The sequence below is a fragment of the Bos javanicus genome, chromosome 28 (assembly GCF_032452875.1).
Source record: "Bos javanicus breed banteng chromosome 28, ARS-OSU_banteng_1.0, whole genome shotgun sequence".
Taxonomy (NCBI): Eukaryota; Metazoa; Chordata; class Mammalia; order Artiodactyla; family Bovidae; genus Bos; species Bos javanicus.
In genome coordinates, this window is record NC_083895.1 from 44,132,348 (window position 1) to 44,150,146 (window position 17,799).

At 50.5% G+C, this 17,799-nt stretch overlaps 1 protein-coding gene across 4 annotated transcripts in view; it reads right to left on the reverse strand.

Moving 5' to 3' along the window:
- The window catches only part of FRMPD2 (FERM and PDZ domain containing 2), a 103,142-nt gene that overhangs the window by 47,047 nt on the left and 38,296 nt on the right, over positions 1-17,799 (reverse strand). For 3 of the 4 annotated variants that reach the window (XM_061405618.1, XM_061405620.1, XM_061405616.1), the window contains 9 exons: positions 17,701-17,766; positions 15,490-15,681; positions 13,700-13,832; positions 12,883-12,970; positions 12,132-12,258; positions 10,024-10,095; positions 7,414-7,588; positions 6,254-6,404; positions 5,444-5,582 (listed from right to left, as the gene is read on the reverse strand). In XM_061405618.1, coding sequence (XP_061261602.1) covers positions 5,444-5,582; positions 6,254-6,404; positions 7,414-7,588; positions 10,024-10,095; positions 12,132-12,258; positions 12,883-12,970; positions 13,700-13,832; positions 15,490-15,681; positions 17,701-17,766 — 1,143 coding nt within the window. Of the gene's footprint in view, positions 1-5,439; positions 5,583-6,253; positions 6,405-7,413; positions 7,589-10,023; positions 10,096-12,131; positions 12,259-12,882; positions 12,971-13,699; positions 13,833-15,489; positions 15,682-17,700; positions 17,767-17,799 lie in introns of all 4 variants that reach the window. The other variant, XM_061405617.1, reaches the window with a different exon arrangement.

The following is a 17,799-nucleotide window of genomic DNA, read 5'->3' on the forward strand; positions in this document are numbered from 1 at the left end:
GTAACGGAAACAGAAGGGAAAGGGGAAAGAAGCCACCTGTTTTTGACCCCCTTCTGTATGCCAGGAGGTCCCCAGAACATATTAGCTCTTTCTATCCTCCAGGTAATCGTAAGAGGACAGTATTATTATTGGCATTGCCAACATGAGCCAAATGAACAAGAAAGAAAGTCATTTAACAGAACTAAGTTCACACCATTTGGAAGTGACAGAAACAAAGCCCTCGCCCATTCCGCAATGTCACGCCACTTCCCCAATGGCACAGTGAAACCCTGGCTCTAAAGCTGTGTTCCTATATATTCACTCAGCACTTCTATCTGCATGCACTACCAGCACACTGCCCCCTCTCTCAAGGGAGGCTTGTCTATGGCACCATCTCTTCACAACAAAGTGATCAAGAAGCGTCCCCCAAACAAGAGAAGATCTGGCACCAACAGCCCAGGCCTGAGCCTTCGGCGCCGACTCTTCTGGAAACCTGAGGCTGCAGCCCTGCTAACACTGTGGCTCGCCATCACTCACTTTGCAATACTGAGTTCCCTGGTACGGACTCTGGGGCACGGAGAGGTACACAGACATTTTGGAGGAGTGGTCTCAAGGTTCACAGGAAGGAGTGAGGAACGTAGAGCTTGGCAGATAGAGAAGCTGACCCTTCCCTGGTGTTCCTGAATTAGCCCATCCTAGTCTCAGGAAGCCAATACCAGCCTAATCTTGGGCAAGACGCAAGCTGAGGGCAACTGTCCATGGGGAAGGCAACTGGAAACTGGGAGCATCTGGCCTTTTCGGGGCTGGGAATGGGCACGTTGGTCTGATGAGGGGGTCTGACAGGAACGGCACAGCATCCACTACATCCCCATGTTCCTGGTCTGGCACAGGAGTCCCCATGTGGCTGGAGACAGAATCCTCCAGCCTAGGGCTGGCCCATGCCAGTTCTGAGCTCAGCTCAGAGGAAGAAATTGCTTGGTAATCCAGTACACAAAAAAGCGTTCAGAATGCTGTTAGAATGGCCCCTACCCAGAAACTGACACCAAATGCTGGCAAAATGTGGAAGACCCGGAAGTCATTCAGTTACTGGTGGGAGTACAAGATGGTTAAACCTCTTTGGGAAGACAGTTCTTCAATTTTTTATGGAACTAAACACATTTGTGCCATATGATCCAGCAATCACCTCTTTGGTATTTACCCAAAGGAGCTGGAAACGCGCGTCCACACAGAAATCGGCACATGGGTGTTCACAGCAGCTTTATTCACAGCTGCCAAAACTCAAGCAAAAGAGGTCCTTCAGTTGGTGAGTGAATAAATAAACTCTGGAACATCCAGACAATGGAATATTATTCAGCACTAAAAAGAAATAAGTTATCAAGCTGAAAAGACATGGAGGAAACCTACATGCATATTACTAAGTGAAAGAAGCCAGTTTGAAAAGGCTATGTACTGTATGATCCCAACTCTATGACATTTTGGAAATGGCAGGACTATAGAGACTGTGAAAAGATCAGCAGTTGCCAGGGGTAGGGGAGGAGGGGGGTGGAGCACAGAGGAGTTTCAAGGCAATGAAAGTACTCTGGGGAATTCCCTGGTGGTCCGGTGGTTAGGCCACTGCCAGGGCCACGTTCAGTCCCTGGTAGGGGATCTAAGACACTGTAAGCCACGTGGTGTGGCCAAAAAAAAACCCACTACTCTGTATGATTCTGTAAGAGTAGATATCTGTCATTATCAATTTGTTCAAATGTAGAGAATGTACAACACTAAGAGCGAACTCTAATAGTAACTGTGAACTCCGGAGGATAAGGATACATCAGTGCGTAGGCTTATCAGCTGCAATAAATTGGAATTGATAGAAGGAGACGATGGGAGTGGGGGAAGCGTATGTGGGGCCAAAGGGCACGTAGGGAATCTCTGCATCTTCCACCCAATTGTGCTAAGAACCTCAAACTGTTCTAAAACAGAAGTCTATCAAGCATTTTTTAAAATCATTTAGGACATTAAACATTTTTTAAAAATGTAGGAACTTTGACCCAGCATCCTTTTGCTAGAACTAAAGAAGTCAGATCAACAGAAGTCAGCGTGAAACTAAAAGAGCTCCAGCACCAGTATTTCTTTCTTTGTCATTTATTTTGAAAAGGAAAATTAGAAGCGACTGGAACAATAATAGTAGTGGTTATGCGCACTTCCATGGAGCCTCTAGGTGACGCCCACGAGCGAGAAAACAAATAAGAAAGCCAAGTTCCGGCCCTAGTGAGGCACGCCACGTGGTTATCCCAAAAGCTCATTAGGAAGGCCAAGGGAAGACATACTACTGAGTGAGAAAGCAGAATGCAAATCAAATGTGGCAACATTTACAACTGCATAAAATCCCCGTGTGTGATCAAAGGCTGGAGGAGAATGCACCCAGAGGAAATTTGTTCTGCTGCAATGATGTGATTAAGGAGATTTATTTTTGTACCAAACTGTCTTTGTCTCCCTTTTTAAAATGCAAATGTAATCATGTTACTTACTTCCCAGCTTACAATTCATCAGTGCCTCCAGTCTTTCACTGCAGTGGTTTCCAAATCATGTTTTTTCCCCCGGCACCAGAACCATTTATCAGACAAAATATCCACCCCTTAGAAGGGCACACGAGGTTCCTTCCTGGATCTGACTGGCAGCGCTGCCCAGCCTCGAGGCCCATTAACTAAGGCTGCCGTGAAATCCTTGCAGCTCCGGACGGGCCAGCCCCCTCCTCCTGCTCACTCAGTGACCCAGATGTAGGGAGAGGCCTGCACTCTGAGACCTCCTTATGCCCTTTGACATGCCCACTGCAGTGCTGGCACATAGGATAGCAGGGCCCTAGAAATGAGTCCCAACTGTGCTCTCACTAGCTTACCTAACCTCACAGAAGCACAATTCTTCAATCTGCCTGCCAGTGCCCAAGACACACTTTCGTTCCCTGATCCAGGAAGATCCCACGTGCCTCGGAGCAACCAAGCTCGAGCACTGCAATGACTGAGCCTGTGCTCTAGACCCCGGGGGCCACCACTGCTGAGGCCACGCGCCCAAACCACTGAAGCCCTCGTGCCCTAGAGCCCGTGACTTGCATCAAGAAAAGCCTCCACAGTGAGAAACCTGTGCGCTAGAGAGTAACCCCCACTCACCACAACGAGAGAAAAGCCTGCACGGCAGCTAAGACTCAGGAAAGCCAAAAACAAACAATTAAATAAAATTATTTTAAAAAATTTTTTAAATAAAATGCAACGGAAATAACACCAGCTTTGCAGGGTTGACACAGGCTTAGATGATGCAAGCAAGGAGCAAGCCCTCCATAAATTAGGGTTGAGCGAGTAGATGCCCAAATGAACGGGTATGTATAATCTGTTGCTTTCACACACACGCATGCATGCACACAGGTGTGCAAGAAAGGGAAAAGGTCCGCCTTTAGGGGCCACATGGGGGCAGCAGAGAATATCTTGGAACCACACCGGTGGCCAGAGCAGAAGCAGAGGTGGTGAGACAGGATCTCAAGCAGGAGCTGAAGGTGAAGGGTGAGATCCAGGCTGAGGCAGAAACTAGGTGAGGCCAGTCAGAAGCCGGGCAGCTGATGGGCGCAAGGGGCACCAGAATGGGGTGCCCAGGGTGAGGTCTGGGCCCGGATTGCAGAACGTGTGGGAGGGTCTGGGCCTGTGTGCTCCCGGCTGCCTTCAGTGGACCTGGCCTACTGTTTCTGTCAACTCTCAGCATTATATCCCGGGCATCAGGTTGAAACTGTATGTCTGAATCCACAGACTGAAAGCTGGTCTTTGTTCTCCAGCAGAGCGCTCCTGGTCCAGGGCGGGGCAGGAAATCTCCAGCAGAGCGCTCCTGAGTCCGGGGCAGGGCAGGAAAACTTGCAAAGAGCAGCTGTGTCGCGGGGCCTCAGCATACATCACCACCTTCCACGCTTGCAGTAGTTCTGACCTACTCTTATCTCCTATTTCCATTTTGCAGATAAAGAGCTGAGACAGAGAAATAATGTCTAATGCCACGTGGCTACTTAACAAAAGAGGCAGGGTTTGGATCTCATTCCGTCTGACTCACAAACTCCTTCAATCTATAGAGCCTGCTAAGGTCAGCCCAACACTGCCCTGGGAGGCCACACTTCCCTGTCTGTAGGAGCCATCACAGGGCTGGACTAGAGGCTGCAGCAAGGATGGTGACTGTCGCCAGGGCACCCGTGGCTTACAGCACCCTCCATGTGCCTGGGCTGTTCTCCTCCCAAGACCCCCTCAAAGTAGCAGCACACGGGCAGAAGTGAGCAGGCCCAGGCGTGGATGGGACTCCAGCTCTAGAATCGAGGAGACACAAAGGGGCTCCAAGCAGTGACAGGCCTGGAGTTTTGCCAAAGGGGCAGGGAGGGGCTATGTGGGCTAGGCTGGCCCTGGGAGACTGCCTGCCCAGGCAGGGGGTAGGGTGGGGACGTGCCAAGACAAGAAAGTGAGGTCTCAGTCCCTGTAGATGAAGTGGGAGCAGGAAAGTGAGGGTCAGAGAAGGCTGGGTGTTGGGAACTGAACTACATTTCCCTGACAAGCAAGGTGCTGACTTTCCTGATGGATGACTTTATCCACAGTGTTATCCAGCCAAGAGCCTGTACTCAGTTCATCCACCCACTCCTCAGATCAGTTGGTCTTAAGCAAACTCCCCATGTTTGAGGCTCTGCTTTGGCGTGAGGGAAACAGCAGAACAAAACAAACAAAATCTTTACTGTCTGGTGGATTCCATTCTAATGGAGAGACTGACAGCAAGACTGATAAGGAAATGGATACTCCACACCAGACGGTGAAAAATGCAAGGGGATAAAGAGGGACTTAGACGGCTCCAGACATAGAGGCAACTTCTGAAGATGTGCTGGGAAGAGAGCGAGATATTGGTGAAGCCTGAAAAATGGTTTTCAAACTGCTGCCTGTAATCCATGGGTGACCTGTGAGTGCTTCATAACCAGCACTTATAAATTAACTAGACTATAATAGGAAATACCAGTGTGTATCACATAAGTGCATCTTATTTCCTAAACTTTTGCCTCACTTCTGTTACATGGACACATGTGTACAGGTTGAGTTATAATGTTTGTCTTTTTTTTTTTAATTGGGGTCATGGCACAAAACATCTGAAAGCCAGTGATGATGAGCCCAATAAATTAGTACATTACTGGTTGTAGGCAAGACTTTAGGTTAGAACTACCTTACAATGTATAAACTTGACCTGTTCATTTTTGTATCCCCCAGAGCCGAGCAAAGAACACTTGATGGATACTTGTTGGATGGATAGGTGAATGGATGGATGGGTGGGTGGGTGGGTGGGTGGATGCAGTTTACCCCAATCTCAGTGGTAGGTGCTAAGAACACAGGCTCAGTCTTCACATTTACAACAGCTCTCCAGTGTCCCATAACTGCCTCTCTAGTGACCCCACCCAAGGGCCCCTGATATCCACACCTACCTCCTCTGGGTAACTGCCAAATTCAGCCTGCAGAGCAAGGACCCCCAGCTGCAACAGCATCTCATCGCTGCAATACAGCTTCTCCTCCAGGATGTCTTTCCGAAGTTGCAGGTAAAATTGATGCCTTGTCCAGCTGTGCCTGCCAAAGAGATGCAGGAATAAAGGTTACCGGAACGCTGAGGACAAAGGAGAGCACTAAAGCCAGAGGGTTTCCTCAGTCTGCGAAGCAGAAAAAGGAGAGAAGATGGGATACAAGTCAGTGGAACCCAGAGGGCAATGCCAGTAAGGCAAGGGTGAGCTTGTCTATCCACACCGTGCCTCCTGTCACTTGTTGAGGGCTATTCTGTGCCCAAGACACAGGGTTACTCACTTCCCACCATATCCATGGAGATGTTTGTTCTTGTGGCTCAAGTAAGAAAACGAATACTTAGTCAGATGGTATGTCTAATAAGCAAAGGAATAGAGAGAGTGATCCAGTCCCAAAGCCGTGACCCTCTCCTCCCATCCTCATCACTGAGCTGCTGGGAGGTGGGCATGTTGGGGTCAGGGGAGAGAGAGCTTGACCTTGACTGGCATATGTTTGAAACAAAAGGGTAAAGCTTTCATTTTGACCAGGGCTTGTCCCCAAACACTGACTTTCCCCCCTTTTCTGTCATATTGGAACCCAGGAAAAAGAAGACCAGGTGCAGTAACTGTTGTAATGTGTGCACACATTAACTTGCCAAGCACTTGCCTACCCATTATCTCTAATGTCAGCCTGAACAGACATAAATGACCTAAGGAACAAATCAAGAAGTTTGCAGCACTCACTGGAGCAGCCCGTAGTGACTCACGAAGAACTTTATCCTTAGAAAGAGCACAAAGGCATTTGGGGAGCTCTTCTTCTGGGGCTGCTCACTCCAGCCTTCAGGGGCTATTTTGCACAACCTGGTTTCAGCATCCAAGAAAAAGAACTCTTTACCTGAAATGGAAGTAGAGAGTGTTTAGAGGGAAAAGCAGCCGGGCAGGCACCACGCTCAGACTCACAGCCCTGAGCTCTGCCCGAAGGGTGAGACAAGAGCCGACTGAGTATAGGAGAAGCAGGTTGTCTGGATTTAGTGCACAGGACCTCTGTCGGGTCCATGAGGGGCCAAGAAGAGGGAACAAAGACGAGAGTGCCAGTGAAAAGAAACTTAGCACCCAGAAAAGAAAGTATGAATGTTTATCTCAGAGGAGATATCACTTATCTGCCTCCCAGTGACCACCTTATCAGAAAAGGCAATGGCATCCCACTCACTCCAGTATTCCCGCCTGGAAAATCCCATGGACGGAGGAGCCTGGAAGGCTGCAGTCCATGGGGTCACTAAGGGTCGGACACGACGGAGCGACTTCACTTTCACTTTTCACTTTCATGCATTGGAGAAGGAAATGGCAACCCACTCCAGTGTTCTTGCCTGGAGAACCCAGGGATGGGGGAGCCTGGTGGGCTGGCATCTATGGGGTCACACAGAGTCGGACACGACTGAAGTGACTTAACAGCAGCAGCAGCAGCAGCAGACCACCTTATAAAAATAAAATTAGAAAGCACAGAGCTGAGCATTTATCCCATTTCTGTCTCGGGCGGGCGCTCTGTATCTAGCTGTGCAAGTGCAGCATCCTAGTCTTGGGCAGTTTTGTTAGAGGGCACAGATCTCGGGGACCTAGACATTGGGCTTCCCAGGTGGCACAGCGGTAAAGAATCGACCTGCCCATACAGGAGACCAGGGTTCAATCCCTGGGTCAGGAAGACCCCCTGGAGTAGGAAATGGCAACCTGCTCCAATACTCTTGCCTGGAAAATTCCATGGACAGAGGAGCCTGGTGGGCTACAGTCCATGAGGTCACAAAGAGTCGGAACAAATGTGTGACTGAGCACACTTAGCACACACACACCAAGACACCAGGGCTGCCTGAGGCATCAGGCCAGCTGTGGGCTACCTGGGAGCCACTCACCTTTCATGTAAGCCAAGCCAAAGTAGGTGAGCTCCCCAAGGCTGGCAAAGGATGCAATGGCACTGAAGACAGCTCCCACTGTTGATGTGATGTCACATTTCACCTCCAGGCACTGCCCGCTCAGCAGCACCACACAGAGGTCCCTGAGAGCCAAGTAGGACTTCGCTCTTTTGGTCTGAAAACAAGAACAGTATAAACCGTAACAATAACTGAAAGACGTGGAGTCTTTACCACGGGCTAGTGACTGTGCTCGGAGAAGGCGATGGCACCCACTCTAGTACTCTTGCCTGGAAAATCCCAGAGACAGGGGAGCCTGGTAGGCTGCTGTCCATGGGGTCGCACAGAGTCGGACACGACTGAGCGACTTCACTTTCACTTTTCACTTACGTGCATTGGAGAAGGCCATGACACCCACTCCAGTGCTCTTGCCTGGAGAGTCCCAGGGACGGGGAGCCTGGTGGGCTACAGTCCATGGGGTCACGAAGAGTCGGACACGACTGAGCGACTTCACTTTCACTTTTCACTTACGTGCATTGGAGAAGGCCATGACACCCACTCCAGTGCTCTTGCCTGGAGAGTCCCAGGGACGGGGGAGCCTGGTGGGCTACAGTCCATGGGGTCACGAAGAGTCGGACACGACTGAGAGACTTAGCAGCAGCAGCAGCAGCTACCGTGCTAACCACTTTATGCGTATTTTTTCATTTAACTGACAACCTAAGAGACAAGTATGTTTATGATTCCTGTTCAGCAGATTAGAAGCGAGGTTCAGAGATTGTAAGGGACCAGCCCAGAGTTGCACAGTTAGCAAAAGGCAGAACTGGACTCAAATCCCTGCTCTTTGCCAGGCTCTGCAGGGGCCAGGAAGGCTGGGGGGCCTCATGTAGAGGATGTCTCTCCCCTGCAAAAATCCCTGGGGCTCCACTTCCCAAGAGGACTGCCCAGGGCCACAACGGTGAGCCATACCCCCTCAGAGTAATGAACCATGCAGTACTGACCCCAGGTCAACGCAGAGCACAACAGAGAGACCTGGGCGGGCACCTGTCCAAGGAGGAGGGAGGGCTAGAGCTTAGCGGATTGCTGTGAACCGAGCAGTTGATCGGCAGAGGTGCATCCAAAGATGTGGAGCAGCGTGTGCCTTCTGGCCCTCGCCCTGCTCAGATTAATTCCAGATGCATCCGCCTCTGTAGCCCCACCCCGACCACTGTCACCTCCGCCGAGCCCATCGGTCGCACCGCATCTCTGCACACACTGCCCACTGCCCCTGGTGCCCTCCCCTCCATCCTCTCATGCCAGTTCCTACCAGGTTTCCAGGTCGGGCTCAGGACCTCTCGTCTTCAAGCTGGAGGGTTGAGCCACCCACTCCCTTCTCTGCTCCCCTGGTTCCTAGTGTTCAGGGGCCCTGCTCCCTAAGGACGAGGGCTAAGCATCCCCTGTGCCCCAAGCCTAGCCTGAGGCCTGGCCCAGACCGCCTCAGAATGTCTTCACTAAAAGACAGTCATGGATGGACACTGCGGATGGCTTTAGTTCCAGTGAGACCAAGCCTGCCACCACACCATGACCCTCCCACACCCGCGGCAGCTGCACTCCCCAGCACTGGACTGGGGACCCTGTGAGAGTGGTATTCCCCCTGACCCCAGGCAGGCACGGCCACGGGGCACACTCTAAGCCACTCTGGCTCCTGCTCATCCGCACCTGTGTGTCCTGGTTGTTGTGTAACACCCATGCCCATGCTTGAGTTTAATGCTTTGCAGTTGTCCTCTTGAAACTTGTAACGATTGTATGTTTGAATGTGCATTTTCTAAATGACGTCCCATTATGCACAAAGAGCTTGGATCCACGGCGGCCCTGCCTGCCCACCTCTGGTAGCGGGCTCTGGTAGCGGGCTCTGGTAACGGGCTTTGGCTGCAGCTTCTCTGTTCCCTGGTGCCCCGGCCCCTTCCAGTTTCCTCCTCCGCCTCCCTACCCTGCGACCTCTGCCAACCTTCACTCAGGGCAGCTACCCGCTTATATATTCCAACATCTCTCCCCTCCTCCCCGAGTGCTGGTTCAGGAAGGGTCCCAGTCAAACATCTCAGAGCAAGGCCGGCAGTGGCTGTACCCTCAATGGACTAACACCACCAAAGCTCTTTTCTTGAGCCTCGGGCGGGACAGCCTGTCACTCATCCCCAGCCCAGGTCTGCCTGGGTTGAGCCAGCAGACCAAGGGGAGGGAGATTGACTTTTCCTCTCCAGAAAATAAATGCATAAGGCTGGAACACAGACTCCGTGTGAAAAGGAATATCTGGTTTTTTTTTTTCATATCAAGAGATCTGGGGTGTGGAGCATTGCCTGGCACCTACTAGATGCTTCAACAATATTTCCTGACTAAGTAGGATGATGAAGACAGAGCTCGTCTGGAAGGACAAGCAGGACTTGGTGAGAAGTCACGGAGGTTTCTTCCAAAAGGGGAAGAGGATGCTAAAGGATGGATGTCAAGTAGCAATGTGACTTGGCAAGGGCTGGTAGGCTCCTGGAGGAGAGGGTAAGCCCCTCAGAACTTGATCAGCCTCGGGTACTGCTCAGCTGGCCACTCACCACCCTTCAGCCCGGCCCAGTCTAACCCAGAGGTTACCACAATTGATCCAGGCAAATACAAGGTCACCGGGGCCTCTCCAGCCATCAGGACAAACTCCGGCCTGGAGAACTGAGGAAATAGGCAGAGTTACTCTCAGTAAAGAAGAGAAATCAAAGTCAAGTTCCATAGGGCTGGACTCCCAGCTTCAGAACTAAGCTTCTCCCATGGTTTCACCTCCTCCTACCCACTATCAGCCTTCCCTTCCCCAAAACCAGCAGGAAGCAAGTTCCAATCAGATGGGGTCAACTGCGCTGAGGCCCTAGCTAGGCTAGGCATCTCGGAGCAGATGTCTTAAACAGGTAGGTGTGGCTTTGGTGATGTTCTGGCTCTTCATTTGAGTGTCCACTTCATTTTAAGTGTCGTAATTCATGCATCACCATATAATCTCTTATGTATCTCAAAATTATACGACACGTTGTGTGTATAAATATATGCACCAAGAGTGTTTGAAAACAAAAATACTTTGGGATTTAGATTCAAAGTAAACATTTCACCTTGTTCTGGATGTTGGGTCGGCAGTGTGCCTGAGTATTTATTCTCAGTATCACAGTACTTCATGTTCATAGCACACCTGTGACCCAGGAAATGCCTTGATGCCATTATTATTTATACCCAGCCATCATCCTGTGGGGTGCACATTCTCAGCCCCTTTGCAAGAAGCGGAGGTTCCAAAAGGTTAAGAAATTCACCCAAACTAACACCAGTGAATCACAGGATTCGGTGGGCCTTTTTCTTTAAGATTTTTTTTTTAATGTGGATCATTTTTAAAGTCTTTATTGAATTTGTTACAATGTTGTTTCAGTTTTATGTTTTACTTTTTTGGTGACAAGGCATGTGAGATCTTAGCTCCCCAACCAGGGATCAAACCCACATCATTGGAAGGTAAAGTCTTAACCACTGGACCTCCAGGGAAGTCCCTAGGTGGGCCTTCTAATGTGTCCCCCAAGGGTACCCATCAGGACTCCTGCCTCAAGAGGCCAAAAGTGCAGCCATGGGGTAATGCATGTCCTGAGAGAGTTGCTAGTATTATAGAAGCATTCGACCCCCATCCCTCCAAGCTCATGAGGACCTGAGAGTGGTCTTGGAGGGCAGCAGGGGCTGGAGCAGAATATGGCGCTCATTGCCACACAGGAGAGGATGTCCTGAGGCTATGCTAGGCTCCGCTCATCCCTAATTAGTTGAGCACATCAGGAAAATCTCTTCACAACAGAAAGACAAGCAGACAAAGCCTGCTGGGGGCTTCAGGGTCTGACATTCCCAAAGGGCTCCTGATGCTCAAACAGAAGGCCAGGCAGAGGCGGCCTCATCCGTGAACAGCCTGCTCTGGAGGGCTTGTCACAGATCCAGGGGTGCCTATCCCCATGGCCACTGTGGCCTTGTGTGGTTAGTTTTTCAGCTAATGTCAGTATCACACGTGGACGAAGGGGTGCTTTTTATCTAAACACTGAGAGCGGCTCTGACTGCTGGTGCCAGGGCTGTTTTGGGCAGAAGGTACAACCTGGGACCATGCCTGATCTCACCCTCCAGCCCGGGAGCTGGCCCCTCAGCAGAGACCAGACTGCCTGCCAGGAGTCTCGGGTCCCCGGAGCCATGAGCAGGGGCCCCCCGACATGGTCTCTCCTGTCAGCCTGGACTTCCCAGCGGGGCAAGCCGGGAAGCTTGAGCTCCAGCTCCCCACACCATCCAAACTCCCCTGCTCCTGTGCCAACCAGCCTGGAGAATCTCTCTCCCGAACTATCCCACCCACTCCTTTGCTTCCACATGTCACCTGTTCAGAAGGCCCTTCCAAGCATGTTCAGCCCCGTCAGCTCTCTGACCACCTCCTTTGTTCTGTCCCCACCGCACATCAACAGCTGTGAACTTCCTGAACGGTGGGACCTGGTACCTTCAACCTGCTATCCTACAGAGTTTATAGCAAGGCCACTCCATAACACCTATCGCCCTGGATTGCCAGGTTGGAGGTTATTTCAGTCCAGCTCTGTAAGTCTCAGCCCGGGGAGGCTGGCCCTCAGCAGGATCCTGCCCATTTTCATTTGCTGTGTCAGCCGCACACGACTCCTCTCTCACACCGCCTGTGGCAGTGCCCTTCGATCCTCTTTGCTCACCTTTCCCTTTCTTTGCAAAAAACCCCTTTGGGAAGGAGTTGCCGGCTGTGAGTTTTCCGGGAGAGCAGAACCGGAGCTGAGCCGTCGGCCTTCCTGAAGGTCTGGGGGAACTTGAACTGGAAGGGCGCTGGCCAGCAGTCAGAGAAGAAGCAATAGTTAACAGTGGAAATAGCTTCCCTCTAGGCTGAACGGAGCCTAAATTCCTAACACGGAGTCAAAAGCTAAATAAATCATTGTTTTTAACACTGTGTTTTGTGGTTGTTTGTCGTGCAGCTCACGTAATGTAGACAGTCTCTATGTAACAGCACGCTGTTTCCAAACTGAGCCTAACTTGGTTCCTAGAGGACAGAGAACACCCTGACGGGACAACTGCCATCAGGTCCCTCGTCACCCCGAATCCAAATCTGCTTAAACGTGGCTTCCTCACCTGCCACTGGAACAGGGTCGGGTTGTCCTTGAAAAGCAAGAGACTTCTCATTAATAATCAAAAAGCCCCGGTGGCTCAGACGGTAAAGCATTTGCCTACAATGCCGGAGACCCGGGTTCCATCCCTGGGTCGGGAAGATACTCTAGAGAAGGAAATGGCAACCCACTCCAGTACTCTTGCCTGGAAAATTGCATGGACGGAGGGTCGCGACACGACTGAGCGACTTCACTTTCCCTTTTCTCATTAATAATCAAAAAGAGAAGAAGCAGGGTTCAGCCGCTCCCATGCCAATACCCAACCCCAAGCTCACAGCTCTGTGCCTACCTGTTCACAGCGAGGCTACAGCGACCGCGTGCTGAGGTGTTCAGTCCGGGCTCCAGGGAGCTCTGGGTCTCTGTGCTTCTCTCTGAAACTAACCAGACATCATAGTGAAAGGCGCCGGCAGAAGCAAATAGCACAGTTTTCTTGCATTAAGCAACTTAGGGTACGGATATCAGCGTCACGACTTCATAGCCGTGCGATGTTGACAAAGTTGCTTGAACTTTCTGTTTCCTCATGCAAAAACGCAAACAGAAATAGCAGTCACAGAGGGTGGGGGGAGTTTGGGAGAGATAAAGGCTAACAAGAAAGAGCACTTTGTTTTAGGGACGACAGACAGCAGCATCACTTTCTTTTTCGAATCCCACATTCAGTTGAAAAGTAGAGAACAGGAGAAGATTGGAAGATTATTCTAAACGCCATTCTTCCAACACACTTAGAGCAACAATAAAAACTATCTTTACAAATTGCTTCTCCTTTCATTCCGCCTAGAAATCAATTAAAGGAAAAAATTTTCTTTCATGATGTTTGCTTAAATTTGTTTTTATCAACTCGGACAGTTAAAACTCAATATAAAAAGAGTCTACGTTGGCTATAAATAACTCAGCTAAATTATATCTCCAAGTGAAGCTTTCCTCAGGACACCGGAGGAGTCCTAAGCTCAGTCCCTTCTCTTCAGGGGCAACCTGGAAGAATGGGGCTTGCCTGGGCTTTCTCTGAGCCCACAGCATGGACGTCAGGCCATGAAACAACAAAAGGAGCAGGAAACGATACAGTGGATATCATCGGCCTACCCAGGGAAGGCTCAGGGTGCTGCACCCACCTCTGCAGCGATGCGCACACCCCAGAGCCCACGCCGCCTGGCTCTCACAGCTCGCTTGATGCAGCCTGTTCCTGAGCAGGTGGCTTCTGTCTCGCTGCCCAGAGGAGCTCTCCTCCACGGCCCTCCTCTCCACCTGACGGCCAAGTGCATCACACATCCACATCCCAAGGTCAAGAGGGAACACTTACATAAAGACATACAGCCTGGCTGTCAGTTTGAGTCAATGTGGAAGAGTCTGTCCTTCACACTGGGAGTCCAGCAAGGAGTACAGTAGCCACCAGGGCGGGCTCACCCACACGCTCGCCCACCAACCACACACTCGCCCCCACCCCCCAAAACCTGCCCACTCACGCACACCTGTGCCTTGGCTCACACGCCCCCACCACAGGCCAGGGTCTCCCTGATGATCGCCCTGTGCTTCCAGGACTCAGAGCTACATCGTCTCCACCTCTAAGCCTCTCCACCTCTGGCCTCTCCATAACCGCTGATACGAACGTCTTCTCATCAGCTCCCTCAGCACTTTGCTCACATCTGCCTCTATCACACCACATTCCAACAAACTCACTTGCTTGTCTGCCGCCTGCGACCTCACTGTGTGCTTCACACACCCCTGTAACTCACCTAGCTCGGTGCCCCGTTAGAGCTGAGTAAGTGATCAAAATCACTTCACAGTGTTCTGGTGACGATGCTGAGCGTCATCACAGTGTCCGTCAGGGCACAATGGCACACTGATGGAAGGCAGGCTCTAGTGTTTTTCAAATAAAAGAGCCCCTCCTTCGCCACTGAATCCTGCGGCTCAGTGGACAGGAGTAACGTGTTTACACCCCAAGAGAGAAGTTCAAAACAGGAGGACAGGTTGGGAGAGGCAGTTTTTGACTCTCTGTGGGCAGCTTCCCCAGCTACTCCCTGCTCTCCACCCACATGGCTCCTTGTTAGTCTTGGTCTCAACTCTCCAACACGCCCCCTACTAAAAGGGCAGCGCTGCACAGCTGGCACCTCACTTGCCCCACCTGAGTCCCAGCTCTGACCTGGCCTCAAGGGGAACCAAAGCTGGTCCGATTCCTGCTCTGGAGCTACCCGTGACACCAGGCTGAGGCCGTCTCCATCTGAGACCACCACCTTACTCAGCTTGACCCACCCACACATCCTTCCATCACTCCCTCTCCTAGGAGCACCTCCCCAATAACTGACTTGCACAAAAATGCCCTGACTTTGCTTCAGGGTCACCCAGCCTAAGCCAAATGCTTAGTATGTGCCAGACCCCTCGTTAGGTGCTGGAGAACACACAAAGGGTGCAACCACACAGCGTGGCAAGCAGCACAGCGAGACAACCACAGCAAGGGGCCCCCCTGCAGGCATCAGATGGCAGAGGAGACGGAGGGACCAGGGACCACGTGGCACAGGCAGCGAAGGCTTCTCATGTCAGGCCTAGATTTGAATTTTGACAAGAGAGCTAACTCATGGGTCATAAATATAATCATTTCAATGCAAAGAGGCTCTTTTAAAGATCGCAGAGGTCTTGGCCACATTAGAAATCTAGGCTCCCACAAAGGTCTTCACCAGCGCTGCCCAACAGAACTGCAATAACAGGAAAGTTCTGGATCCTCCCTGTCCAGCATGGCCCTCGCCAGCTGCAAGTGGCTAATGAGCACTGAAGTGTGGTAGGTGTGACTGAGGAATTGAATGTTGTATTTCCTTCTGATGAACTATAACTTAGCTCATTTGAGTTTTAACAGCTGCACATGGCCAGGGAAAGGCCCCAAGGTTGAAAAGCACAGCTCCACACTGACCTCAGAGATGGTGCCCAGGACCAAGCCGACTAGCTGTCTGACGTGGAGATTGGCAGAAGTTGGGTGGACAGCTGCTTCTTCCCAATGAATCTGACAAGCTTCCAGGACAGACTGCAGCGGCAGCCTCCTGCCAGGCTGGTCTTCGCACATGGTCAGCAAGATGGAGTGCAGGGGTTGGCAAAGCTGCAGGGGCTGGAGAGCGGGGCAGCCCTGTGAGAGGCTGACAGAGCTGCAGCCACGGAGGGCGATGTCCGGTCAGGCATGCCCGGGGACCAGCAAGAACGGATGTTCTCATTAACTAGACAGATGCCCACTCCTTCTGCGTGGCTACTTCACCGAGACCACAAAATGCAGAGCAATTATCTCTGCACCAGCTGTGTGCAGTTTTCTGCTCTCTAATCTGGAACGCCCTTTGGTGCTTGGGGAGCCCAAACACATGCTTAAAATCCCTACGAAAAACAGGTGCTTGACAAAGTGGATTTCTGCCTATGCAAGGACCCAGATCAAACCAGGATCAGCCTTTAACTCACATTCACTTGGGCAGCCTATCATTTTCTCAGATTATTTAGGTGGTGCTTACTGGGTCTTTCCCCTAGTATGTGAGCTCCAAGACCATAAGCACTGTGGCTTTTTCACTTTGGAATCACCAGTGGTAAGCATAAAGTAATAATTGTTGATTGAACTTCATGTCACATGAACTCATCAGGCAAAAGGAAAAATGGATATTTCATTAAACACTTTCCTCATGCGTTTAAGTGGCCACCATTTATATGGAAAGGGTGCCAAGTTCAGACTCACAATCAGATGTTTTTCTAACGCTCATCCACACTGCAAGTCATTTTTCAGATGAAGGCTGTTCTAGCATTTTCTGCCATGGAGCATCAGCTGTGAATTTCTATCCTCACATGGTTGCAGACTGCTGAGTCCTACACTCATACAGCACGTCCGAGGGCCTCTAACATGCCTAAACTGCACAGCTGCTTGAGATACAAGGTGGGAGACAGTCCCTGTCTTCAAGAGGTTCAAACTGTAATGGAGAAGATGGTCACTAAGAGACAAGCACAGTGCAGGGAGACAAGGGCTTTGATCTTGGGAAGTACAAGACAAGGTCATAACACAGAGGAAGGCACTCGGCCCATCATGGGGAGGGAGGAGGGAGATGGGGAAGCAACTTGAACTAAACATCAAATAGCACACTCGCATTGATTGGGAGAAAGGCGGGAGGTGAGCCACAGATGGAGGAAGCAGTGGGGGCAAAGGCTGGCACGTGTCTGGAAGGAAGGGGACCACGGGCAGAACCAGGCCCAGGGCAAAAGGACAATGCCCTTGTTCAAATGGCTCAGAACTTTAATGCAGAGCATTAAATCAAGTGTGGGGCCCTTGCAAGTGCAGTGTGCTATTATGTAGGCCACACACTCTGTGCTGAGGAGTGAAGTGCAACCCCCTGGGGAGTGGAGAGCTGTGAATAATTCCACAGAAGAGGAAGGTGGCCAGGTCTCTGGGAGCACCGGAAGCACTAGAATGTTGAACTGGAGAAGACAGGGGTGAGATGGAAAAAAGGAAGGGAGGAAGGAAGAGAGAAGCCAAACAGACTAGATAGAGTTCTCCAACGTGTATTCTCATCACACTAGTTTCCACAAAATAGTCATAGTGTCAGATGAATATTTACACATACAAGCAGACACGTATGTATTCTGTGGTCAAAATTTTTATAAAATGCTATGATAAAGCTTAAAAGTTTCTGCACTTTAAGCCTTCTCAGAGTCTCTAATAAACTACTCTGATAAATCTTCAAGAAGAAGACATTGTAGGGAATATTTTCCCAGATGGATTAAGCACAGAACCCTTTTTCATGGAAGCATATCACTTCAGTAAGGGCTGCTTTAAGAACTTTTCTATAAATTGGTATCTTCCGCATCTATAAAATTCTCTAGCTTCCTACTTCCCCTGGACTAGAGTGGCATATAAGCCTTATCTTGCTTGCCAATCCCAAATTGTGGCTGCCTGGAGTGCCATGTCGAGTAGGATTCTGAGGTTCTTTCTGGATTCAGCAGAAGCAGTTCTTTAAAATCAATTGGCAATCCTTCCTAGAACCCAGGAGGACAGAGTGATGGTGCATAGCTCAACAGATGTGGTCCCTGCCCTGGGGAAATAGACTAAATAAATCCAAAGACATCACCTGGCAAGACTTTGAGAATCCTGTTCACAGACCTGATTTGATGGAACGTGAAACCCTGCTGACCAGTAGAGAGTCATTCCCAAAGAATAGACATGCATCTATCCAAGAAAAAAAGCACATGATTAGATTTG